At 36.1% G+C, this 27,418-nt stretch overlaps 1 protein-coding gene and 2 pseudogenes across 1 annotated transcript; 2 read left to right on the top strand and 1 right to left on the bottom strand.

Annotated features, from left to right (window-relative positions):
• Window positions 1–1,484: 1,484 nt before the first annotated feature.
• On the top strand, window positions 1,485–3,503 carry LOC121366370 (E3 ubiquitin-protein ligase NEDD4-like). Its single transcript, XM_041490846.1, is given in 15 exon segments — window positions 1,485–1,547; window positions 1,599–1,713; window positions 1,716–1,758; window positions 1,837–1,905; window positions 1,963–2,021; window positions 2,024–2,087; window positions 2,187–2,352; window positions 2,413–2,486; window positions 2,535–2,595; window positions 2,653–2,712; window positions 2,793–2,897; window positions 2,990–3,086; window positions 3,134–3,180; window positions 3,182–3,207; window positions 3,344–3,503. Coding segments are annotated over 15 exon segments (1,209 nt in total).
• A 3,669-nt stretch (window positions 3,504–7,172) lies between these two features.
• On the top strand, window positions 7,173–8,341 carry LOC121366371 (annotated as a pseudogene).
• Window positions 8,342–8,442: 101 nt separating this feature from the next.
• Window positions 8,443–26,722, bottom strand: LOC121366372 (annotated as a pseudogene).
• Between the last annotated feature and the right edge of the window lie 696 nt (window positions 26,723–27,418).

Consider the following 27,418-nt stretch of genomic DNA (forward strand, 5'->3'; position numbering starts at 1 on the left):
ACACCTTTACCTGAAGGGTGGGGAAGAACGAGTGGGGGTGTGTCCTTTTTTCAAAATAAAAAAACTTATTTGATTATAGGATTCCAATGGACGGCGTGTGTATATTAATCATTTGAGTCGTTTCAACATCTCTTAGACGACCCGTGCGTGCGACTGTCTCTCCCTCGTCCTAGAAATTTCCTTCCAAGATTAGACAGTGTGAGGTATGAATGGATGAATGAACAGATAATTGGATAAACAAGATAACTCTTGTAGGATGAAGAAAATCTAGAGGAGGAAGAAGAAGAGACAGTACAAGAACAACCTCCGGCACATAACCTCCGGGAGCACTCTTGAATCACATGACGCGACTTTTCCAACAGCACCTGTTCCATCAGCTCCTCCTATACCCCATTGGAAGTGGCCATGGTAACTACAACAATGAATATGATGCTATTCTAAAAAAAAAAATTTAATGCTAGCCTGAGGAACGCAGCTCAAGAGAAAACCAGTCCGAGAGGTGACCAAGTAGTCCCTAGCAGACCTGAAATGACTCCTCAGGAAAGAAAGGTGCAAGATTGGTATGAATTCTCTTTTTCTCACGCACACACACATTATTAGTATTATTCTATTTTCCTTTTTAGCGAGAGGGGTCTTCACCTCCTGGTTGGGATGTGGCCTTTACACAAGATGGACAAAACCTACTATGTAGATCATATCCACAAAAACAAACATCATGGGTTATTAAAATGGAGAGTGAACACACAATTTATTAATTATTGTACTAAGTAATAGGATCGTCCCAAGATGATGAGAGAAAACCAGTACGTGAAGAAAGAGGAGCACAACCTAATCCTGTTGAACAGGTTTAGATAACTTGTTAAACCAGTTTGACTATATTGATTGTTCAATATTCTATGTAGGATCCTGAACTACCCTCGGGTTGGGAGGCCAGGAAGACAGCCCAGGGCGAAGTCTACTATGTTAATCACAATGCTCAAAACAACACAATGGGTAGGTCCTTTTTTCTGTTACTATCTCTCATTGTATTTTATAATAATAGGATCATCCTCTGAAGAAAACAACCAGTCTGGGACCTTTACCAGTAAGTCTCATTTAAGATACAATACTACTAGGCTCAGACTTAAGATTCCAAGCTTAAGATTTCAGACTTTGGTTCAGAACACGAGTCACATGACTGTCACCATGACAGCCTATGAGAGTAGTAGGAACTGTATTTTTGTGTTACAAGGACTTAAAGATTTGAAATTATTTTTTCATTTTTATATAGACAGGATGGGAGATGAAACAGATGAAAGATGGAACAAATATTTTTTCATTGATCACAGTAAGTGATCTTAGTAATAACAAAGTTGTATTTAATATGTTGTAGCTACCAAAATCTACACAATGGGAGGACCTCGTCTACAGGCTAAAAACAAACCAAACACATGTAAGCCACACCTCCTTGAATTGTAATTGTGTTATCGTCAAGTAACTAGAGAATGCAATATTCACGAGATTACAAACAAAAATATTCAAATTTTATACAAAATTTAAAACCCAAGGTAGATGAATTTAATTTTTAAATACGTAAAAAAACTTTATCTATTTTTTAGCATACCATTCCAAACCAGTTTTCATTACCTGTGAAGCGTAGTAATATTCTTGAGGACTCCTTTAATAAAATTATAATTGTACGTGATCCTGAGGTACTTAAGGCAAGATTGTGGGTGACTTTGATGGAGAGCGAGGCCTTGATTACGGAGGTCTGTCAAGGTCAGTTATCATAATATTCATATCTCCATTTGTCCAATAATAATAATTATATTATAAATGATATTGTACTCTGATTAGGGAGTGGTTTCACTTACTGTCTCGTGAAATGTTCAATCCTTATTATGGTCTGTTTGAGTACTCTGCCAGGTATGTTCATTATGACCACAACTTATTGGGTTACTCTCTCTTTGCCCCTTTAATTAGTGATGATTACACACTCCAGATTAATCCTGACTCTGGTATTTATAATGAAACTCATTTGGAAATTTTAAATTCATTGGTCGAGTTTGTGGCATGGCCATTTACCACAAGAAACTTATTGATGGTAGGTTATAGTGTAGGATAACAGACACATTCCTATGTGTCAGTACTGATTATGGGAATTTAGGAATGAGACTTTAGTCTGTTCACTCTTTATGTTCTTACAGCTTTCTTTATTCGCCATTTTACAAGATGATCCTCAAACGTCCCATTACTCTCAAAGATATGGAATCAGTCGATGTTGAACTCTACAACAGTGTCCAATATATAATGGATAATGACCCTGAACCACTTTGTCTGACATTTGCTGTTAACAAGACTGTCTTTGGAGAGGTATATTAGTGATTCATCCACCCAACTACCATCTATCTATTTATCATATTCATGTTGTAGTTGTTAGAAGAGGAACTAAAGCCTGGAGGACAAGATATTTCTGTGACAGAGGAGAACAAGAAAGAATACATTGAGTAAATAAAAAATACTGGTATGCATGATGTCATTAATATGTTCTCTAGTTTATTGATAAAATGGCGGTTTACAAAGAGAGTTGAAAAACAAATGGATGCCTTCCTTGAGGTGTGTGTGTGTGTGTGTGTGATATTGTCATGTCATATTACTCATATCTTTTGTAAGGGTTTGTCGAGTATTATCCCCCTACGTCAGTTGAGAGTATTTGACGAAAGAGAACTGGAAGTAAGTTTTCTCTGTCCTCTCTCTCCCCTACCAATCTTTAGTATCTACTTATATTTCATCTATCTTCTCTGTACTTCTAGTATCTATTAGGTGGTCTGGCACAAATTGATGTCAAAGATTGGAAAACTAACACGGAACTGATAGGATATACACGAAATGATCGTGTTATTATTTGGTTCTGGAAGGTACAAAAAACTTCTATGTTAATACAATTTCCCTTCATTTATAAATCATGCCATTTTAATAATATATTGTTATAATTATGTACTATTTTTAGGCTGTTGAGAACTATGATGATGAAATGAGAGCGCGACTGCTACAGTTTGTGACAGGAACGTCCAAAGTCCCAATGAATGGATTTGCTGAACTACAAGGTGGACCAATACAGATAATATAATGTGATTTCATTCTTTGTTTTCAGGAAGCAATGGGCCCAAAAAATTTTGCATTAAAAAGACAGGTTTGAGTAAACGAATTACCTATAGCTCATACATGGTAAGTAGCAATGGAGGTGTGGCTTATTATTTGCTCCACCCACTTATTATAATGGTGGAGACTTTCATTATAAATCAGACTGATTCCAATTCTAGGTCTAATACTAATGCTGTTCATATTCTATTGTTTTCTTTAGTTTCAATCGACTTGATCTGCCTCCTTATGAGAGTTATCACAGACTTAAAGAGAACCTTCAACTGGCAGTCGAGAATACAGAAGGATTGAAGTTGAATAAAGCAAATAGATTGTTATCAATTCAATATTTTATTGTTGCACTTCCAATTTTTGTTATGTGATTGAATTATTTTTGTCATTAATAATTATAATTAGTATTTTCAGTTTCACAATTATCTACTCTCCTTTCAGTCTTCTCTTTGAAAGCTGAGCTACTATTGCTGGAAGAGTTGAAAAATTCTAGAGAGAAAGAATATGAGATACAATAAAGTACTCTCGTATGACGTGTACTATAACGAAAAAGTAGATTCCAATAATATAAACTATAATCCCTAATGCTAAGACCAGATCAAAGATGGCTGGCTTGACACTGGGATAAAAAACAAATGAAACATAATTCATTACATTGAATTATCTTATTACCTGTAAGAATGCATGACAGTCTCTGATGACTGCGTGTACAGTACGAACTCAGGTTCACTAAATGTGTAGAAAGAATTATAACAAGACAATGATTAGTTAATTCTTTGGTAGTTATACGTTTGTCAGGTTTGTGAGCAAATGTTGACACTTCATGTACATATCTTGTCAGTGTCTAAACAAAGAGGGGAGAGAAAGATTCATATATTTCCTTCTATTTTATAAATACCTGTTCCAAACTTTGAAGTAAAGGATGATCTTATGTAGTAACTGAGCAGAGCGTGGAGTGGAAGACAAACTTTCTAGCCATGCTTTGAGATAGTCCTTATGTACTTTCTTAAGCAAAAACAAATGAACTCATGACAAGAAGACACACTTACCATGCTTCCAGTAAAGAGAGAACTACTGTAATTGTTATCCTGTTTGAATGAAACCAAAAAAAAAATTTAAGGATGAAGTATGTGCAGTACCATCTTTCATAACTTACAGCTGCTGATAAACCCAGGATATGACCACCAATAGATTCAGCTAGCAGCTGTACATTTCTATGAGACTGTCCACATCATAAACTAAATACATGAGAATACACTCCATTATATACAATGCTAGCAAGACTGTACTCTCACACTGTGTGGAACATTGACTTCCTTCGTGGATCATTGTGATGTTGAAAAGTGAGAGAAGGTAGCAGCTGGAATACGTCGAAAAAGAGAACCTCTCATGTTCCCAAGCTAGTGTCTCATCACCAATACGTATTTTCTTATGATTCAATGTCACTTTTCATTCCCGGAATAAGACCAGCTGACTAAATTAAGATGACATTATCAATAAAGTAGATCTAGGTACTTTGTTCATATATTCTACTAATTTCAAAGCATTAGTTCCTTCTTAGGGGGTCTGGAAACATGAAGGAACATTTCAGACCCTTTGCCAGCCCAGGCATCCAGACACAGAGTGTAGTCAGCTTCTGATAGTAGGGCTGAGTAGTCTGGAACAATGAAGTATGGGTTTGAGACCAGAGTGTGATTAATGGCTATTATTACCTGAGTCTTCCATCATTTCATCAATGAAATGTTTGGTGCCAAAATAATTGAGTTTCCCGCCACCAGTTAATATGAAAAGTAGATTGTATTTGGGCTGATGTGCAAAATCTGAGTACAAGCTAAACAAAAAAAAACAGTATGCCTAACTTAATCATGAATATTTCTACAAAGGGGACATCCCTTTAATTAGGACAAATAGCAGGATTCACAATAATTGACTCACGCAGAGAAAATTCTAACTAATTCCAATATGGCAGCCACACCACTCCCACTAGAATCACCACTACTAGATAAACCCTGTAATTATAATAGCAAAATGAAATCACTTGATCATCATGTGACTAACAGGTGACATCCAAATGAGTCATAGTGAGTTACCACGGGCAACAGTAGGAAGCTCATATTCATAACCTTTTCCCAATAATTTACCCTATAATGATATAAACAAACTGTACTCAGTGAAGAGGAGGAGTAAAACTTACTACAATAGTAATGATTTCATGATTTTCTAAAGGAACAGCTTCTATAGTATCAGCTATCATAGTATAGCCTTCACCAGCTACTGATGATATCAGTGCTACAATATGGATAGATGGATGGATGGATGCTTAAATAGATGAGTGGGCGGGTGAATGGTAGAATGATGGTAAATAGATTTTAGGATGGATATTAATGTAATAACAAGCTAGACAGACAGACAAACAGACAGTCGTACAAGTAAATGAGTTCCTTTACCTGCAGTTGCAGAAGAGTCTTACCAATTGAAGAAGATAATTTGGTATAAAACCTCCTTAAGATATTCTGTTTCAATGGCAAAGTAAACAGGAATAGCTATCTCTTGACCTAATAGTTCCTTCTCCAATTCTATCCATGTCTGTAAATAACAACTACTTGAGTGTTGTTATAACATTTTAACAATGATAATACTATGGATCAATACCCAATATCCATTAGTGGATCCATCTATCCATCCATCCATCCATTCATCTGTCCATCCATTCATCCATCTATCCCTCATTATTCATCCATCCATTCATTCATCTATCCATCCATCCATCCATTCATTCATCTGTCCATCCATCCATCTGTCCATCCATTCATCATCCATCCATCCATTCATTCATCTGTCCATCCATTCATTCATCCAACAACATACCATATTGTCTTCATTCTTCCAATCAAAAGGAAGCAGGAACAAAATGGCACCAGCTCCACGACTAATGAGATCTGAGAATAGGTTTGATGTGGCATCCATCCATCGCAATATGACACATTTTCTGTTTAACATAGTTGCTCCAATATCACGGACTTCCATATTTACTACAGCAGAACGAGAACCTTTGGAGATAGAGAGAGAGAGAGAGAGAGAGAGAGGAGAGAGAGAACAGATTGCTTAGATAATAAAATGGATAGATGTTAACAGATGAGTGAGCAAATGCAAACAAATGGATACAGGAATACAAGAATGAATGTATAATTTTGTTTCAACAATACCTAGACGTGTTCCGTGTAGATCAAATTGTTGCATACGATAGATTTTAAAATCATGGACTCCGCTCACTCCACTCAGCTGAGCTCCAACACAGAGGAGAGAGAGGAATATCCAACATGGAAAAGGTACGTTACGAAAGAGTTCAAGGAAATCTTCAGATAGAGTCCACATTATCGAAGGGGTCACACGTGTGTGCAAGATTTCGAAATCAAATATTGATAAGATTCCGGAGATTTCCAAAGATTTCATGATTTCAGCTGAGAACGTTTGTACAGACACTACAAAACACTGTATCAATACTACATTGTTTTAAGAAGGTTCTTATCTATCATAAATCATAAAGAGACAATGACCCATAGTCTTCATTCGAAGGATAATATTTCATATTCAGTTCGTTAATTAATTAATTATTATTTAATTATTTTAATTAAGCCGAAGGGTGTGTGTCGCCGCAATGGCCGAAAAAGCTGATGAAGAACATTTTCGACTTCATGAGTTCATCAGAGCCGTCCACGACCAATTATCCTCCTGTCCTCGATAGTACTATACCTAACTTACCTAGCCTAACAGTATTGGAAGATGATATCGATAGTTTGGGTCTTAGTGGTGACTTATTCTCGTCAGAAGATGATGCCTTCGGTGGACCACCAAGACTCTTTGACGGAGAAAAAATTACTGTGGCCGAGCCATCTCGTAAAGACACGTCTCCTGTAATTGGAATTGATTTGGGTACAACTTTTTCTTGTGTAGCTGTCTGGGAGAATGATCGTCCAATGGGTCCATAGCCAATAACATGGGCTATCGGACAACACCCTCTTGGGTATCTTTCCAGAAAGATGCTATTTTCGTGTGGTGAAGCAGCTCGTAGCAAAGCCTCACGTAATCCTTATTCTACAATATATGATGCTAAAAGAATGATTGGTCGGAAACTGTGTGATCCAACAGTTCAACAATCTCTGAAACTATGGCCGTTTGCAGTTACAGAATATCGTGGAAACTGTGCTCTCAAATTTAATTCAGACAGCTTAATGTCCAATAAAAATTCTATTTTAACACCAGAAGAAATATCAGCCTACATTTTAGCTAAAATGAAGCATACAGCTGAAGACTACTTAGGTATCCCTATAACAAGAGCTGTGGTCACTGTGCCTGCTTATTTTAATGATGCTTCAACGCCAAGCAAACCATTGATGCAGCAACAATAGCTGGTCTTAGAGTGGAGCGCATAATCAACGAACCAACAGCAGCTGCTTTGGCATATGGAGGTTGAAAAGAAAGCTAGTGAAACAACAGCTCAAACTTTATTGATATATGATCTCGGAGGCGGTACCCTCGATGTAACTATCTTAGTTGTGGATGGGATGATATTTGAAGTCCGAAAGTACCAGCGGAGATACCCATCTTGGTGGACAAGATTTTGACAACAACCTTGTGCAGTTTTTTTCTTCCTCAAGTTCAAGAGCAATGCAAAGAAGACATCTCAAGTAATCCAAAATCTTTAAAGAAACTTCGTGATGCCTGTCAAACAATTAAACATAATCTATCACATTCAGAATCAGGCATTGTTGAAGTAGATGCGTTAGTTAATGGGGAAGATTTTGACTCATCACTCACCCGAGAACAGTTTGTTGAGATTAACCAAGAACTCTTTCAGCGGTGTCTTCTTCCTGTTGACCGTGCACTAGCTGATGCTAGTCTCACAGGAAGTGACATTGATGAAGTAGTTTTGATTGGTGGCTCAACACGCATTGTTAAAATACAAGAAATGCTCGCAGAAAAGTTTCCAGGAAAAAGAATAAGTAAACGCATTAATCCTGATGAAGCTGTAGCTATGGGAGCAGCTATACAAGGTGCTAATTTATCACAAACCATTGAGGAACGTAATCCTAAGTTAGTCGGTATTACCTTAATGGATGTCACACCAATGAGTCTTGGCATTGAACTAGCAAATGGTAAAAATGAGTGTCCTAATACAACGGAACACAACCATACCTTATTCTCATAGTAGAGTATACAAAAATAATGAAGATTATCAAACAGAAGCTATTATTGAAGTATTTGAAGGTGAGGAAAAGGTAGCAAAGAAAAACCGCCTTCTGGGACGATTCACACTGCCTGGACTACCTCCTCGGCTCCGAGGTCTTGTAAAGATACCGGTGGCTTTTCAATTGATGCTAATGGTGTTTTGGAAGTGAAGGCTTGTGTTAGTGGTGAGGCTGGCTCAACAAAGAAATTAGTTATTAAGAAAGACAAGGGTTTATTAACTGAAGAAGAGATAAAGAGAAAAGCTAAAGAACTGGCTAGCTGGGAGAAGAGATGTCGATTGGAAAAATTAAACTAGTCCAAAAATGCTCTTAATTATTGTAATAATCTTAATATTATTTGTTTTGTTGTGAAATTATATTTTGTGATTAAAAATAAAATGAAAAATAGGTTTTCTACTTGATAAAAATTTGGAAACTAGCTAGGGGTGTTACCCTTGTCAGTGTCCCTTAATCCAATACATCTCATTCTATCAATAATAGTATATAAACTTGTTTGCTGTTGATGGTACTCTGAAGTGGGTGTGGCTGGAGAGAAATCCATTTCTTGTTTGTTTTGTCACTCTTAGCAGTTGCCTCAGACTTCACAATCTGAAACAAACAAGATATACAATAGGGTATTGTATCTAGTAATAAAAAACATTATTGTATTGTAAGTAGTTTATAGTATTGTAGTGGTACACTCAAAATTTATACCAAACAAGTAAAATTATGACATTGAAATACAAAATTGAGAATCATCTCACTTCAATTATTTCTCTTTTTAATTTGTTTTTCATCAGCAACTTTATCATTTTTTATCTCCGCTAATGATAATGCATGACACCTGACTAATTCCAAACCAATAACAGGAGCATGGGCATGAGGTCGATCCACCTTTATTCTTACTGTATATGGTCAAACAATCTGAGTGTGTATTGACCATAGGCATGTATCGACAGTGATGGTATGATCTGTGGAGGTGATAGTGCCTGACAAAAAAAATAGGGATATATAGAAAGTAAGGCAGTATTATTTTACCATTTTTCCATATAATTTGACTTGCCCCATTGTTAGTATCTTTGTCTGGGGTAGCTACTAACTCATTCTTGTTCTTTAAATAGACAGGACCTTTTACACCATATCTAACAGAAAGAATATATGTGAGAAAATATATGTGAGAGAGAGAGAGAGAGAGAGAGAGAGAGAGAGAGAGAGAGAGAGAGAGAGAGAGAGAGAGAGAGAGAGAGAGAGAGAGAGAGAGAGAGAGAGAGAGAGAGAGAGGAGAAGAGAGAGAGAGAGGAGAGAGAGAGAGAGGCAGAAAGAGAGCTGTACCTTGGAATATAGACAAAAACACCATTGGCTCTAATGCTATACACAATAGCTTCACATCTCTCTCCCTTTCCCTCTCTGCCATCATCACGACCTATGAAGTAAAGAGCTTGAAACAACTCTGTACTAGCAATCTGAGCAAACTGAGAAGTCTGAAAACAAAAACACAACTAGTATAGGCATGAAAATACAAAGAATTGGCTAAACCTTTTCTTAATGTTAATATGGTTACAGATATCTTGGAGTTCGTGGTCAGTAGGTATTTGATGTGGTGATCCTTCATCAAGAGATGCCAGTAACTGCCTATGTACCTGTGTGTATGTGTGGGGGACAGAAAGAGAGAGAAGAATGGTATTAAACATTAGGAGAACTTAGGCAAGTAATCTACACTAAAACAGTTACCAACAGAATTTTATAGGAGGTATCTGCATTTGCTTACCACAAGGTCTGCATATCTTCTGATAGGAGAAGTGAAATGAGTATATAAGTCCAGACCCAACCATAATGTGAGAACTGGTCTCTGTCTACAGATCCAGTAGAAAAGTACATTGCTTGTACCATAGCTTGGGTTGCTAACATACGTAGAACCTAATCAGATGAATGGATAGAAAAGGTATTGCAATTAAAATGGATGATAAGATTAATAGATGGATTAATAAAACAAATATAGAATGGATGGATGAAGCAAATAGACAGTAGATGGATGAGATAAAGCAGGTAGATATAAATTAACCTTGTTGACTTCAGGATCATTTGAATCAACTGCATTATCCAATGATTTAGCTAAACTAAGATTACTTTCCGTGTTTATATAATATCCTTTAGCTTTAGCACAAGTGTGTAGAGCATTGAACCTATCTTGTTGAGGTGAATGGTGATGACGTAACTGTTGAAATAGAGAAAACAATAACTGACAATGTTTATTATTATTATGCTAACTAAGGCACATGTTGGATGTGTCTCATATATTTTCTGGCTACCAATGATTGGCAAAAATCATACATTCAGCTATTGTTTCATGCATTTCTAATGGCTGTGTGTGGTGTGTGTGTGTGTGAGAGAGAGAGAGAGAGAAAGAGAAAGAGAGAGATGAACCATCATCCATTAAGTCTCAATTTCCAAACCTGTTTTGGTATTATATCCTCAATGTTCTCCTTATCTATCATTTGTACTTTCACTTCAATTCCCTCTAGTTCCAAAGCACCTACAAACAAAAAATACTCACTTCTCCATCACCTTCTCCCTCCCCCTCCTACCTTGCTTGTTCCTTTGTTCTCTTAAAACTCGAGCAATATCAACCAACTGTCTAATAGACTGTCTCAAATCACTTACTCTAAAAGATACGTTTACTATTAAATGAAGTACTTTCAATTCATGCAAATAGTAAGTACACACATTATATATTTTAAACTACACACCTTTGTTCAATATTGTCATATGACATATGTTTGCCTTGTAGCTCGGGTATCATGACACAACTTCTTTCAGTAGGTTTTCCATCAAATAAATCTTGTGCTACCTAAAGTGTTCTGATAGTTAATTAATACATTATATCTACTTATACCTCATAGGTAAGCTTGTAGGCGGAGCGTATTATAGTACGTCCGTACCACACCTTCTCAACTTCATAACTTGAATTAAGCTTCCAAATAACACTGACAGCATACCTAATACATGGATAGATGAATGGATGGACTGTTTATTGCTATAACTGATCCAAATTTGTTAGAAACAATACTGAAAGCTACCAGATATTTAATTAATGATCATTGTTTAGTTTTCATGCATTGCCAGAGCTAAGAAACAATTTTCTGCCAGCATTGTATATAACTAAAGCAACAATTGCTTTAGCATCAGCATGTGCGTTATCATAGCAACTATTACCATGATAACAATCACCATAACGATGCTACCTCAGAAATAACATAAATATCACCATAACAACATTACTTACAACTAATCACTATGTACCATTGTTGTACAATTTCAAATCTACCAGACATTCAATTAAAGACCTTTATTTAATTTTTAATGCATTATTGGCAAGTTTTAGTAACAAAAACAATTTTTTACCAAAAAGTGAATGAATTTAGTCACAGTGCCCATTTTCTACACATTTTGGAAGGAAATTGTTTATTGCCATAACTATTCAAAAAGATGAATGGATGATTTATTTGTATAGATAATGTACCTATCACATCACTTAATAATGAACACAGATCAGAGCTCAGTACAAGAGGAACATATCACAGCGACGATCAGCTAAATATATAGTAGTACCTCTAAGACAACATCTTACAGTAACATTGAATCTGATATTGAAATATGTACCTTTCTTTGGCCTCCCTATCTGTATAACTACCAGCTGGAACAAAATATGACACATCCAGCGATATGGACTCTAATTCTATCCTCCTTTCTTGAGTAATCTGAAGACAGACAGACAGATATGAGGCTATTATAAAGTTTAATTCATTCTTACCTTACAGAGAGAGTGTCATCTACATCTTCACAACCTTTAGGATCAATACTAAAGATCAGATGTGATGAACGCAAGTCACTTCGTTTCTCTATTTCCTCCTCATTTATCATCCATCCTAAACCTTTAGGTAACTCTGATAAATTGCTTGACTAAAGCTTCCAGTACTGAGTTGATGCTCAATTAAAATGGCTTGAGTCTCAGTCTATAAACATAGATTTCAGTCTATTAATGGTTTCAGTTTCAGTCTATATCATTTACTTCAATGTCTCCAATAGGTCCTATACTCCTAACAAAATGTCCTTCAGGATAATGTGAATGGATATCCCATTATCAATACGAACAACAATCCTTTACAAAATCAATATATTATTCCATCATTTTAATACCTTTATCTACTAACCTGTGATGGACTGAGCTGAGATGCCAATCTTGTCCTGATTCTTATCTTAGGGAACCTCCACATCGTAAGGGACTACCAGAATACTTTCAAGTTTGTCATTTCGCTGCAACCCTTCTTCCTATCCAGCAACAAGAGATATGTGTTGAATCAATATCCATTACTAGAGCAAACTAAAGTCTTTCTTCTCATGCAACTTACTGGAAAACTTGCCACAATATCACGACTAGCTCTTTCCATTATCCCAACAATCTTTCCTGTTGGTATCACAAGAGAATCATATGACTGATCATGTGACTCAGAACTATGTCCAGTTGGTAGTAACTTAGATTTTTCCTTTCCATTTACTCCTAGGTAGTAACTCAACGACCACACAATCTTCATTAATAGCACGATTCCTTAATGAGGTGATACTGTACCAATTTTAATAAGACACTTACCTATGAGTCCTCCAACAATTTAATATATCATTACTTAAGGAATCATTTATGACATCAGATTTGAGAGGTGAGGAAAGAGGAGTAACATAAGCTTCTTGTCGTGGGTGGTACCCGATTGACTCTGAGTTTTCCAATTTGATACAAACCCTAAATGAGGGAGACAAGTCAGAGCTATCTAGCAGTATAGAAGGCCTAGAGTAGATTGATATTAAAAAAATCCACTACAAAATTATATGATTACAAAAAAACTAAGCAGTCCTTAGATCCTACCTCTTTTGTGCCTTGTCTAATTTTTTCTTTTTCCAAATACTCTGTGTAACTGCCTTCTCCATCACATGATTCCAAGTTCTCTTTCAGACTAGTTTGTACTGACTCATATAATTCAATAAGACTGTTATCATGACTCCAATAGTGTCTGGAGATAATCAGAAAGAGATAAGACTTTAATCGAAGGAAATCCCTCAAGAAGACCTAGAAATACCTTGAATATCAACAAAATAAATTAATACATTGACTAGTTGTGTCTCACTTCCACAAACTCTGTTAATAAAATGACTTGTACATGTGAAGTTCCAATACTTTCCAAGTGTTTGCTATACCACAACACAACTCTTAATATTAACCTGTTGTATACCAATAAATGGATCATGTATGGATATATGAAATGGATGTCAGGTAAATGAGAAATGGGATACATGTACAATTGAAAACATGAATTGATGAATGAATTTATGGATCTAGTGGGATAGAGTGAATGGAATAGGTGACTTATTTCAGTTTATAACCTTTGCTGCCATTCTCTTAGTGTTTCTTGAGGTTTACGAGAGGAGTAAAGCATTCCATTTGATGCTCGTTTGAGAAAATAATACATGATTTAGAAGGGACAGAGAAGGCTTGCATGAAACGAGAGTGTAGTCTCCTATTTTTTGACTTCAACTAAAAGAAAGAGAAGATAATGTCGTCCTCTATATGTAAATACTTACATGATTAATGCAGTTTGGGTGAGAATAATTCCATTTAAACTAGGATGTTGTAATACTTCATGAAATTGTTCAACCATTTCCACATCTGGTATTGCATAGTGTAACAAACTCTGATTTTAAGTACAGAGTTCTTGAGGGAGGAAACAACAAAAATAGGATCTAATATATAATATTTAATGTACCATCTGATAGAGTGTGGTCACATGTTGTACACAGTTGACTACGACAAGGTATATCTCCTCGTAAGTAGTGTTCTCTGATGACAGATACTTGTCCTCTTCTTTTGTTCCATCCTATTCTAATCTCTTTGTCTATTTTAGCAGTTAACATTCTCTACAAGAAGACATCAAGACCATTAAAGTGATGAATTTACCTTACTCATCGATGGGTGGAGCTCAATTTGCATAAATCATGATGGCGGGAAGCATTTTCACAATTCTCAATAATGAACATAACTGACTCAAGGAAACTAAAGAGAAATCGTTTCTCTCTTCTCAAAGAGGCCATTATCTGCGGTGATTACAGGTTTCTCTCATTACTTTTATTTATATCTTACTGTATGTCACCTTGTAGCACTAGCCTCTATCAATCCATTGTTACATTGTTGTCTTGCTTTCTAATATAGAACTGTTAATGACTTGTTAACCTCTTCATCATCTCACTTATCAGTGTATCCATCCACCATTGTCAATAGTCCACTTGATCATGGTTGGCACTAGTCTCCTTCACTTAGCTGCTAACTGTAACACTAAGATCATTGATCTTATGATCACTAATGGTTGCTGATGTTGACCATCAAAACACTGATGGCTATTCTGCACTCCATGTTGCAGCCATGATGGCTGCATCGAAGGAGTCAAGATACTTTTAGCAAATGGAGTTAACGTTGGGTTAATGGACAATGATATGATGACAGCTAGAGATTACGCTGAGGAAGAAGAAACAATGGGAGATTATGGAGTTACTTGATGAGCATATGTTAAAGAATTTAAACGATTTAGAGGAAGGAGAAAAGAATATGGATGCAAGCTTGTGTGAAACATTTGTTAAAATGATGATGGATAGTGTGATAACATGTGGAGACAATGACAGTGTAGTAGAAGAAGATACTAATAGAGCAGATACTAGTGGTACCTTAGACCTTATAGTTGATGAACTAGAAACAATTATCTTTGACAGAATCGGATCATTTAGGAGTCACATCACCAAATACAACAAATGATAGTGTTTGCACTGAACTCTATACTACAGCTGTGGTGACCAGCTCTACCAAGGTACAACTTCAGTGAAAAGTCTCAAACTTTGCCAATTTATCCTTTGTTACTAATTCTGAGCTGAGAGAAAAACTTTTATCACTAGGAGAACAACCTGGACCATTACTGACCTGACACGTGGTTCATACATCAAATACCTCATGAAGATTTACAGGGTGTTCAACCATCTGGTAATCAAGGTTATAAAGGTAAAAATGAATGGACATATTAAGGTTGTCTAACTTTCTTGTAATTATTTGGGATTTAAATATGAACTAGCTTTATGTCTCAATGGTACAGCACCTTTACCAAATTTCAAAGATGAAGTGAAAACAGTATTTGCAGAATTCAGAGTTGCTGGTCAATTTAAATCATTTTTTAATTATTTTTTACTTGACCCAAGAACTTTGGAGACTGGATCTACCTCTGAAGCAGTCCAAGCAGTTTCAATGTTTTGTAGAATCAATTTTTTATGTTGGTAAAGGCAAAAATGCAAGATGTTATCAACATTTAAAAGATGCCAGAACACAAGACAGAAAACAAAGGCAAGTAAGTGTTTTTTTAAAGAAGAAAGTTATTATCATCACATTTTTATAGTCAGCTAAAGTTACAAGAATTATTGATATCTTGGAAGCTGGAGTGGGAGTCATTTCTCTCCATCTTTTCAATGGTATTGCTGCAGGTGAAGCTTACTGCAGAGAAGCTGCAATCATTCAAACTATTGGTAAGTTGACTGAATCAGAAACAATAATAATTTTCTTATCCCGAAGGTTTGGGACAATCTCACTAATGCTGTCCAAAGGTCATTTTCATGGTGTCATGGCTAGCTGCCTGCTTCTCGTCAGAGACTCTTTGGAGTCTTCTTGTTATACAAAGCATTCCAAATTTTTGTAATAGACACACCTCAGCAAATCTTTCCACAAGACATTAAAAATAAGTACTGTATGTAATAAATTTAATTGATCTCAGCAATAATATTACATACGTCACGGTATAATACCAATTCATACAATTTGTATCTATTAAAATTACAACAATCTCTATGGACTTCTACTATTGGAATGAAGGAAGGATCAATCAGACAAATTCAGTGGTTATAATAGCTAAAGCACTAACTACTATAGGGTCCTCTTACATTTACAGCGACTGGGGATACCAAATCATATGTTGACAGTAAAACATTTACTTTCAAAAAGCCATCTTAATAAATTGTTCTCCAACACTAGTAATTAAGTACAAATGCGCCAAAGTCTGTGTAGAAGAAATTTGATTGGCTAGGTTTCTATGTTTATTATTCTGGCTGACAAGGTTTGTTTGTTATTCCTCTCATGGAGTCAATTGTCTGTCTAATCAGACCCACGGTATATAAGCAGACCTTAGCTGTGGATATATAAGCAGACCTTAGCAGGTCCAAAGCCAAATCACTTAAGGTCTACTCTCTCTTCTGCCCATCACTCTCTCTTTCTGTCTCTGGAAGAGGTTGAATGTTTGATAACTGCAAGCTGTAACTAATGATGGGAATGAAGAATTCTCTTTTGATATCAGGCGTAAAAAATCAAAAGCAACTGGTTTCTATTGCTACTGGTCTACCAACAGAGAGGATCCTGCTGCTGATCTAAGGAAACCACCCAAACTGTGTGTTCTGCCAAAGTGGAGTCTTCTACTGCTACTAAACCCTGTTACTGTCCTATTGATGTGCTGCTGATCTACTAACTAAGAAATTAATTCTGCAGATATATTAAACATAAGCTTTCTACTGCCATTGTGTGGGTGTAGGTGGTAACTGCTACTGATGCAGTACTGATAATGATGTGGCAGTACTGGATACTGTGCAAATCTACCATGAAGAAGTTATACGAGTCTACTGAATGACGGGAAGGCTAGTAGTGCAGATTTTCTTATAGTGAGATACTGTGCAAATCTATGAAGTGGTTATGCGAGTCTACTGAATGATTCGAGATAGTGAATGTCTAACAACCCTTTGTCAAATCAATTTCTTATCGCTGTTTGTGGCTGTGGATCATTAAAATGTCTATCCCTTTGTCAATCAGAGATGCTGTTGTGGCTGGGATCGTTAAAAAAGGACTGCAGGTAGAGAATATAGCTAGACTACTCTGATCCACCCATACTGTTTACAATAAAATGTTCTGGCCTACTGACTAATATGGGTATAATTGATGTAGACCAGAACATTTTAAGTACAAGTATTGGTGGATTAGAGTACAATAGGGATAAATATACCTGCTATAGCTATGGAGTAATATTACTAATAATAGGGATTAATAAGGATACTAATGTATAATAGGGATTAATAGGATGTTAATAATAAGGATTATATATACTTTAGCTATAAATAGGCTAGTAGGTGGATTATAATTTGTGAGGCTATACCAGGTGGATTATAAAAAGACAATACTTCTACCATTATCGTGACTCTACCATAAAGGTTTGAATGAGATTGGTTTCTCAATGTGGTTAGATGTCAACTCTTTGTCAGAAATCAATTTCTTAAACCTTTGTAAGATGGCAGGAGTCGAGTCTACAATGAAGATTGTGGTTAGATGGCGAGTCTACTATGTTGAGTCTACAATGAAGATTGAAAGAAATTGATTTCTCATTGTGGTTAGATGTTCTGCATAAGTTTCTGATTTTTTGTGTGAGTCTACCATTTTTGCGTGAGTTCTGATGTTTGTTTGCTAGTCTACCATTTTTGTGGATCCAAAAAGATAAGAGGTGGATTATAAAGACATACTTTCTACCTTTATTTTGTGACTCTATAAAGGTTAAATGAGATTGTTTTTCTCATGTGGTTAGATGCCTAACTCTTTGTCAGAAATCACTTTTCTAAGATGAGAAAGTGGTTTCTCAATGTGGTTAGTCTACTATGCTGAGTCTACAATGAAGATTGAAAGAAATTGATTCTCATTCTGGTTAGATGGCAAGAGTCTACTAAGTCTAGATTGAAAGAAATTGATTTCTTATTGTGGTTATATGTGGTTAGTCTACTACGCTGAGTCTACAATGAAGATTGAAAGAAATTGATTTCTCATTCTGGTTAGATGGCAAGAGTCTACTAAGTCTACAATGAAGATTGAAAGAAATTGATTTCTTATTGTGGTCAGATGTTCTGCTTACAATGAAAAGAAATGAGTCTACAATTGTTCCATTTTTGTGCGAGTCAACCATAAAAGATTGAAGTTCTGTTTTTTTTGTGTAAGTCTACCATTTTTGTGCGAGTTCTATTTTGTTTGCGAGTACCATTTTTCTGCTCTACACCTCTAAAAACTACAAAGATTCTGCTCTACACACACCCTAAACTGTGACATGTGAGTCTGCCATGATTTTCTTGTTGAGTCTACTGTGATGAAATTGATTTTTGCTCCACACACTTAAACTATGCTACCATTATGCGTCTACTGTGATGAAATTGATTCTGCTCCACACATCTAAACTATTGATGTTGTGTTTAGCTCTACAAACACCCTAAACTATGAAGAAACTGGCCACATGTTTTGTGATTGTCTACCTCTACCATTGCTGAGTCTGTCAGGATTCTGCTCTATAACACCATTGTGAGTCTGCCAGGATTGTGTATTGTTTGTGTGAATCTACCATACCATTTTTGTCTACAGTATTATGTGAATCTACCATTTTTTTGATTTGTTTTGTGTGAGTCTACTACTTTTGTGATTTGGTGAGATGTGAGCTCTACCATTGTGTTTTGAGTCTACCTCTACCATGATGAAATGGAAAGCAGTCTGGCCATGAAGCAGATGAATGGAAATCATGAGTCTGCCATGAAGCAGAAAGCAGAGTCATTTGTGAGCTGTTGAGTATACCATGATTTTTTTTTAGAGTTTGAGATTTTTTGTTCTACCATTGGTCTGTCCTGTTCGTTTTCTATCCTGTTCAGAAAATGGGCAAAAGCTGCTGCAAGTAGTTACCAAAAGATTTCAACCTGAATGAAAGACCATTGAGGTGAAGTGTTTCTAATTTGCTTTCACTAATTGGCAATCTGGGACTGCATGCCAAATCATTACTCCTAATGAATACCCAGTAATTCCTATAGGAGTAATTCATTAGGATAACGGGTTTCACTGTATGCCAAATTCAATTATCCTAATGAATACCCAAGTCAATTCATTAGGAGTAATTCATTAGGATAACGGGTTTTGTCACTGTTATGACACCTTATGATAAATCATATGACGTCAGACAGTCAGATACATACATGACGCACATATCAACTCATGATCCATGGGATCAGTATGACTAAAATCCAATCACTTATATAGCATCATTTATTAATACTGAATTAAAAGACAGATTAAAACTTGTCAGGTACAAAAAAATCCAGATCCAGAATTGAAACAAGTTGATTAATAAATAATTTTTTAATCTTTTTTTTTTTTTTTTTTATTCCTTTATTTCAAATCAACTTAATCTTTGTTTCAATCTGGTCTGGATTTTGTTGTACCTGACAATATTTTTAAACCTGCTTTTAATTCAGTATTAATTAATGAATGCTACCTTTTAATTCAGTATTACTATATAAGTGATTGATTGCTTCATCCTGCATCTTAGTAACAAAGTTAATTAACTTGTATAAAATGTAGTTACAAAATAGCTTTGTTATTTTTGGTGATGTATACATGTTATGGTCACAAATTACATGAAGCTTATTGCAGAGAAGCTGGAATGATTGAAACTATTGCTAAGTTTACTGATATGTCAGAGTCTCAAGCAAAAGTTATTCCCGAGTTTATTAATGACACACCCCTCTACATATGATAGTTAATTAACTATTGATTATGAATGAATTTCATGAAACTGATGTGGTGTATTAATGTTTATTTGAATTCATGTTTGCTTTCAGATACAGCCATATCTTCTGTAGGTAAGGCCTATTAAACCATCCTTTCCTGTGAGCCAATAAGTAGTCATGATGCCTTTACCCTGTGTAAAGAGGAATTAATGCAATGAAAGGATGGGTCAAATATAGCTTACCTTGACTTCTCTCTGTCCTCGACTTTGTAGTGATATCCACCTAGTTTTTTCAAGAATTTCAGCTGTGCTCTCACTCATATGAATACGTAAAGCTAACATTTGAATAAGACTGTTTTAAAAAAACTAATTATGATTGATTCACTTACCAAGACCACCAGACTCATTCTGGAGCAGTATTCACAGTGTCACCAAAGAGACAATAACGTGGCATCTCAAACCAACAACTCCTGCCACAGCAGGTCCTAAAGAACAGCAAAGGTAGCATGGCATGATAGAATGATACACATGACCAACCTGAGTGCATACCAATCCTAAGTTGAAGCTCCGATCAGGCATATGGCGAATTCTAATCCAAGATAGCAGAGAGAAGATGAAGAGACATAGAGGCAATTTCTCCAGCATGGTTGTCACCATTGCGTATAGGTAGACCGATACCACCATATCTATTAAAAAGAAAGCATCTCAATTTTATCTTTTCCTGATTGATCTAGCTCACAAGCATCTCCAATAGTCTCCACTTTATAGACATCAAGTGGTCAATGATAGCAATCGAAACATGTGTATAGATCATTGAGGAGGTCAACAACTTGTAGAGGATTGCTATCTCCAGCTATTGACGTAAATCCAACAATGTCACTGAAATGATTATGCTACTGATAGTTATACAAATATGACTTTTTACCTAAAGTAGATAGTACACATTCAAATGATTCAGCACTAACTGGTTGTCCATGTTTAAGCTCTCATCAATAGCCTTAGGCAGCATGCCTTTTAAAATCATGGATTTATATGCATCCAACTAACTCATTGCTTTACGGGCAAACAAGATCCTCTGCTCTTTTGCTTGGCTCAGCAGCTAATTCAGCTTTCTTTCAGCCACAATGGCTTTCCAAATTGGTTGAATATTTCTCAAGCATAGTTTAACCAATTGTCCATCAGATCTCCCTGTTGAGGACTCAGTTTGATTGAGGGATTTCAATATGGCATCAAGTTGGACGCTCCATTGGGTCTTGGGACCAGCACTCTTGTGTGAGCTAAATACAGCATATTAAGTCCAGTGAATTATGCATTCAATTCTTACTTTACACAAGCCTGTAATTCTGGATCATCAGGAAGTGTTGTCTTAAATATTCTTCTCTTTTACCCTGTGGTTGCCAAACCTATAAAGGAGTAACCAACTTTTGAGCACTATATGTCTTACTTGTTTGGGGTTGTAGGTCGTCTACCATCAATACAGTCTAAAATCTCATCACTTTTCCATAAAGTCCATGAACTCATTAAAGCTGGCTCTTTTGTTTATGATTTCATAAGTAATCATGGCCATACTGTATACATCTCCCTGAATATGCCACATCCACATGATCTGGGTGAGTCCAACACCAGTGGCTAAGATTTCAGGGCAGTAACAAGCATGCTCGAAAATGTAGAGTTAAATTGTTAAGATAGAATGGATAGTGCTTACTGTTTAGTTATATAGTTATTATAGCATCCTCTACATCTTCTACCAATTGGACTTTTCTCCGCTATGGGTTCTGATGCATTAAATTTGGCCTCCTTGTTGATTGGCTTTAAAAGAATGCATTCCGTAATCTGTAGTAGTTGTAAATCATTTTGATCAAGAAAGTTAACGATACAAACCTGTGATTTTGAGAGTCCATCTATTATCCACTACACATTTTGATGACTTGAGTCGTCCATGTGACTTGATAGAAGAATTACTCAAATAACCCATGCCTCTGACAGATATCCTAATAGACACAATTATGAAGTAATTGTTAATAATTTGCTGTGCAATATAGTTTTACTTTAAGAAGGGAATACTTGAAGTTCCAGTCAAGATTAAGAGTTTCATTAGCCAACGACATCCAAACTCCCCTAAGCAATACAATGTTTTAGCTTCAGAATTGTAACTGAGATTTACTTTTGGTGCAACTTCCATCAGAACACAAATGTTAGGTGAATCACAACATGCACCAACAAAGGAAGCCACATTAACCATGTCTTAAATCTCGCATTTTTCTTCACTTCCAGTCTCATCTGAGTATTGATAGGTCCACAGATTCTTTATTGATCATCTTAATGGCTACAGCAATATCTTTCCATTTACCTTGATTACGTATAACATTCCTAAAGTGAAATAAAATTAATATATTCTACTACATATTTGAAATGTCCGCACTTTTGTTTTTTTCGATTTGATTTCATAGATATCATGGAACGAAATGCCATACTGCTGGCAGCTCCTTTGTGACATCTTGTAGGATAATTATATCATCATAGTTGGCAATCCAATCATTGTTTAGCTAAAGCACTTGAAATCTCATTCTACAAAATTTAGCATCAAAATGTTCGTAATGACTAAACTACTGATCAGAGTATAACAGACTATGTTTTATATCTGATTGTTTTCTGTGCAGTACATACCTGCGAATATACCAGAATAACAATCACAAATGATAGCCACCACAACTAAAATGGAAACTGTCATTGTTGGCACAACAACTAAAGGATTGATACATCACAATCAGCTCCAGTCCAGGCACCATTGCCAGTAGAACAAGTACCAGTACCTCCTTGACCTGAGTGAAGAGAGAGAAAGAATAGTGCGTTTCCATTTTATATCCCATTTTATACCATCATTGCATACTCCATTTTTGCAAGTACACATTGATTAGAACAGCTTTGTCCCCAGTAACCCAGCTTCACAATCACACACGTATTAGGACCAGTACATGTGCCCTGATCACAAACACTAGTATTTTAAACAAAATGAACTCCTGTAAATTGAGCTTGTACAACTTACGGAGCACAGATTGGTGTGCTACAATCAATTCCTGTCCATCCTTGGTCACATACCCAGTTATCTGGTGATGTAATTGGGCCATTTCTACACTGAGGATCACAGAGAGTTGACTACATGTTTCTTCCAGCAGCATCACCTGGCTCAAAGTGCCTACTTTGGTCTTACATCTATTGGTAATATTTTAGAAATAAATGTGGCAGGTATAGCTTTAACAATAGGGACTTACTGGCATGTGTCTTGAGCACTACACGTTCCATGATTGTAAGTAGTATATGGTGCCATTGCTATCATTTGATAGCCCTCCACCACATCCATCATGACAATTATAAGCCGCTGGTACCTGCATTTCAAATAATCTCATCGTTTGTCCTTGCCAATAGCCTCGGAATCTACAAATAACAACATAGGCATTTGAATAGGTTGTTTTGTTATATTTAGTAACTTTATCACCTTCTAATATTGGTGTAATTAGAAGGGTGTAAGCAATAGTGGTCATTGTAAAATCCAATGGAAAGCGATTCGCTGCCAGGCTAAAATCTTAACAAATTCAGACAGTTACAGGATCAATGTTGTAAGCCCCACTTCAAAGACATACTAACATATAATGTTAAGTTAGGATTGATAGTATAAAAAATGACTCACATCATTGATAAAAAACGATGTCATCACCAAGGCTTTCTCTGGAAGAGAGTGGCTAAAATATGAAACAGAATAATTAAATTTAACACTATCATCATTTTACCTGCAAAATCAGGACGGGTATCTCTCCGTTTGCATCAAAAGAGCCTTTACCATTGGCCTCCATAAATTGACAAACTATTTCTGTTGCTAATTTAGGACCCCCCAGTATGGTTTCATTCCGTTCCATAATTCTTCTAGCACCAAGATATGTTAGCCACAAGTACATCTCAAACAAGACTGATGAAACCCAAAGTCTAAAATAATGAAACAAAGTTTAAACATGAGTTATTAGTAAGACTATGCAATGCTCACTGAAGGCCATCTATATAAGGGTTGCTCCAGGAGTAGGATAGGATCAAATGAGTTATGCATCCAAACAATGTCTTTATTCCCAAAAGTCTCCTTGTAAGTCTGCTATGAATCCAGGAATTTACAATATTGTACTATTAAAAGCTGTTGTACAATGAGGATGCTGTATTAGATTACAAAGTTATCATAGAATGACATACGTGTAACTTACTGAGAGCAAAGACCAACATTATTTATTAACGAAAAGCAAGGTATATAGTAGACTTTCAGTCATCCATTGGTACCCATATATTGGAGCAAATTGGAGTCCTGAAGGATTTTAAATATAGTCACCTATATGGGGGGGGTTATTCTATCATTATAATAATACCTTATAGCCTCATGATAGCGATAGACATCAGCTGGAGGGAAATGTATGCTATAGATAATTGTTTTACCAGCATTGAGGCTTTGTTTGGTATTCATCAATCAATGGAGGTAGCTTTGAATAATCTGTAATAGTGACAATAGGAATAGTACCTATGAAAAGAGGATATGGACTACATACATAATTAATTGCACTTTACTTCTAGAACAATCTGACTCCATTATAACTCAAATCCTTGATACTAATATCTGAATGGGGTGGCCATGTCCCCCTTGATGACAATCTAAAGAAGTTATTTTGAGTAATTAACCCCATAAACTTAAACTGACAATTCTATTCCAGTGGTGTGAAGCAAGAAAACTGCCAATAGCAACATATTTCATCCTTTCAGGAATAGACAGTCGATTAAATACGGATGGGTTGTCTGGATGGATAGATCAACCAGTACGCTCAATTATATTATAAACCTTATCAGACAGTTCTGCATCATCTGCTGTATATCTATTACAGGCATCTTGGTGAAGTTTGGCAACTTTACTCAAAAGCCACATTTGTTTCATTCTCTACTGAGCCCACTATAGCTCTAATACTAGGTTGTGTTAAATCCTAAATTAGACTTGAGTCCCATATATTTTTAGAGACCACATCATTTACATTGGTTTTTGTCATTAAATCCTTTCATAGATCTCCAAAGTTTCTTGTACTGTTTCCAGTTGGAGACATATATCTTTCATGTACAAGCTGTCTTCCTCATCTGATGAAGTTATAATCACAACAGTTTTATGCACTTAATTATTAGTATTACTCACCAACAAATGCTTTATTATGCCAAGTTCCTCTGTTGATAAGAGTTTTTGCTGCTTCAACATGATCGGAAGAGCAGATCCATAGTATTGAGGAATATGCCAGCAATCTCAAAACACCTAAATAATTATCAATAAAAGGTATTTTACATGCATATGCTGCATTACTTTAATTTACTTACCAGACACTTAATTGTGGTGTCCATTGGAATAGATAGTCGTTCCGTTAGTAGCAACACGGAAATCGTATCCGAACATTTTCACTAGGAGCCACACTGATCCAGGAAATTGTTTCCATTCCCAAAGTTAATTGGAAATCACTGTCCAGTAGAAAGGCAAGCTGACGCTGGATCCATTTCCACAGTAATCATTCTGAAGAAATAATACGCTAAGTAATGTATCACATACAATCTGCTCTAATAGAATCGGGTTCCCCCCCCCCCCCCCCCATCATAATTCTTCTACCTTCAGTGCTCATGACTCAATCATTAGATCAGGTTTCAATGGGAAACTGGCAATCAATAGAGAAACCAATGAGACTAAAGAAGCTGGTGTTATGTAGAGACTGTCCAATTTCATAATCTGAAAAATACAACTATTAACTAAGTGCTATGATACACTCTTCCCTACCTATTACATCAACATGGGATCTAATATGGCAACTCCAGGACTTAACAGCGGATCCTCTCTGATACGGAAAAAAATGAATTAAAATCTTCAATAGTATCATGTACACAGGAGGCACCTCTCCCAAGGAGCATAAGGGAAGATTTGTGTGACATTTAAAGTAACTCCGATTAAATATTTTGAATACGAACATCAGTGAAGGTACTGTTCCTCCTGAACACCTTTTGAATCATTATTCATAAAACATTACCAAGGCTCTACACTTGCTAAAGTAACATTGCTATAATATACTCATTGAATTTGTGGCACTGCTTGCAAAACACGATAGAACGATTTGGGTGCTCCCAGCTTCCAGGTAATCCAACATTGAGTGTTGAATGTCTGCCAGTTGTGAGTGAATTACAGCACCAGTGTTTTGGATCTCTGGCCCATAGTCCTGGACTGTGACAGTCATTGGTTCATTGACATATACCAAAAACTATGGAATTGGCGATGTGAGATTTAATCCACACAAACTGCTGTACTATACATAAGATAAAAATCATTGTTTATATTCTATAATTGTCTTTACAATCCACAGTTACTGCATTTGTAGTGATTTTAGCACTATAACCATATGTGTGGCAAAGAAACGGGATTCTCCTGTTTCGTTAAGTATTTTGGTGTGCACTAAACGGGATAATTCAGCTAGTCCATTTTCAGACAAAACTGGGACCTTCTCCAATAGTAAACTAGGGTCCGTGTTTGTTTCAGTGCAATTCCTATACCACATCCATATAATACCGATTGTACCAAATATCGTTTTAAACCAAAATGAATGCCTGCATAGCTCTTCCATCATACCACTCTCCTGGATTTGCCATGCTCGTTTTCTTGGCCATCTTTGATAGTAGTTTGCTTAATTTGAAATTTTTCCATGACAACACTTATTGTTGTTGCTGTGGTTGCACCATTCACAATAATTGGTTGGGCACTTTGTGGTCAAGTTCAGGTGTCCTGTATATATAATCTCTAAGGGTCCCCTTGCTTGTTTGAGCGTTGCAGGAGGACTGAACACAGGATCTATTCCAGGTAGATTTGATCCTCCTATTGAAAAATATAATTACTGCAGACGGTTATTAATACAAAAATTAACTTCCTGTTGTTGCAAAAACGACAGCAAAACTTAGCAAAGCATTGACTTCATGTTTTTTTTATAATATTGCAAACTGACGGAAACTTTTGATTTACGCGATGCTAACTTATCACATCCTATTGTAGTTGACCAATCAATTTTAGTATCCGCGCTCCAATTCGTGCGTACAACTGGCGGCGAATGGGTCCCAGTAAAATTTGATACAAATCCAACCCTTGTCCCCCTGTACTAAGAGTTAGCAACTTCTGCCCGTGATAAGCAGTATTTTCATCCAGCTTTCTATTTCCATCATATTTTATAACTATGGTTCTGGTATAAAAGCCTGTAATAGTCCGCTATCCTATAGAGATTGTGAATGTGCATATCCTGGTCTTTGTCAAATCAGATTATAAAGCAGTGATTCCAGTATCGCCATACATTTGGCTCTCATAGATTTGCCTAA

The sequence above is a fragment of the Gigantopelta aegis genome, unplaced genomic scaffold, assembly GCF_016097555.1.
Source record: "Gigantopelta aegis isolate Gae_Host unplaced genomic scaffold, Gae_host_genome ctg5453_pilon_pilon, whole genome shotgun sequence".
NCBI lineage: Eukaryota > Metazoa > Mollusca > Gastropoda > Neomphalida > Peltospiridae > Gigantopelta > Gigantopelta aegis.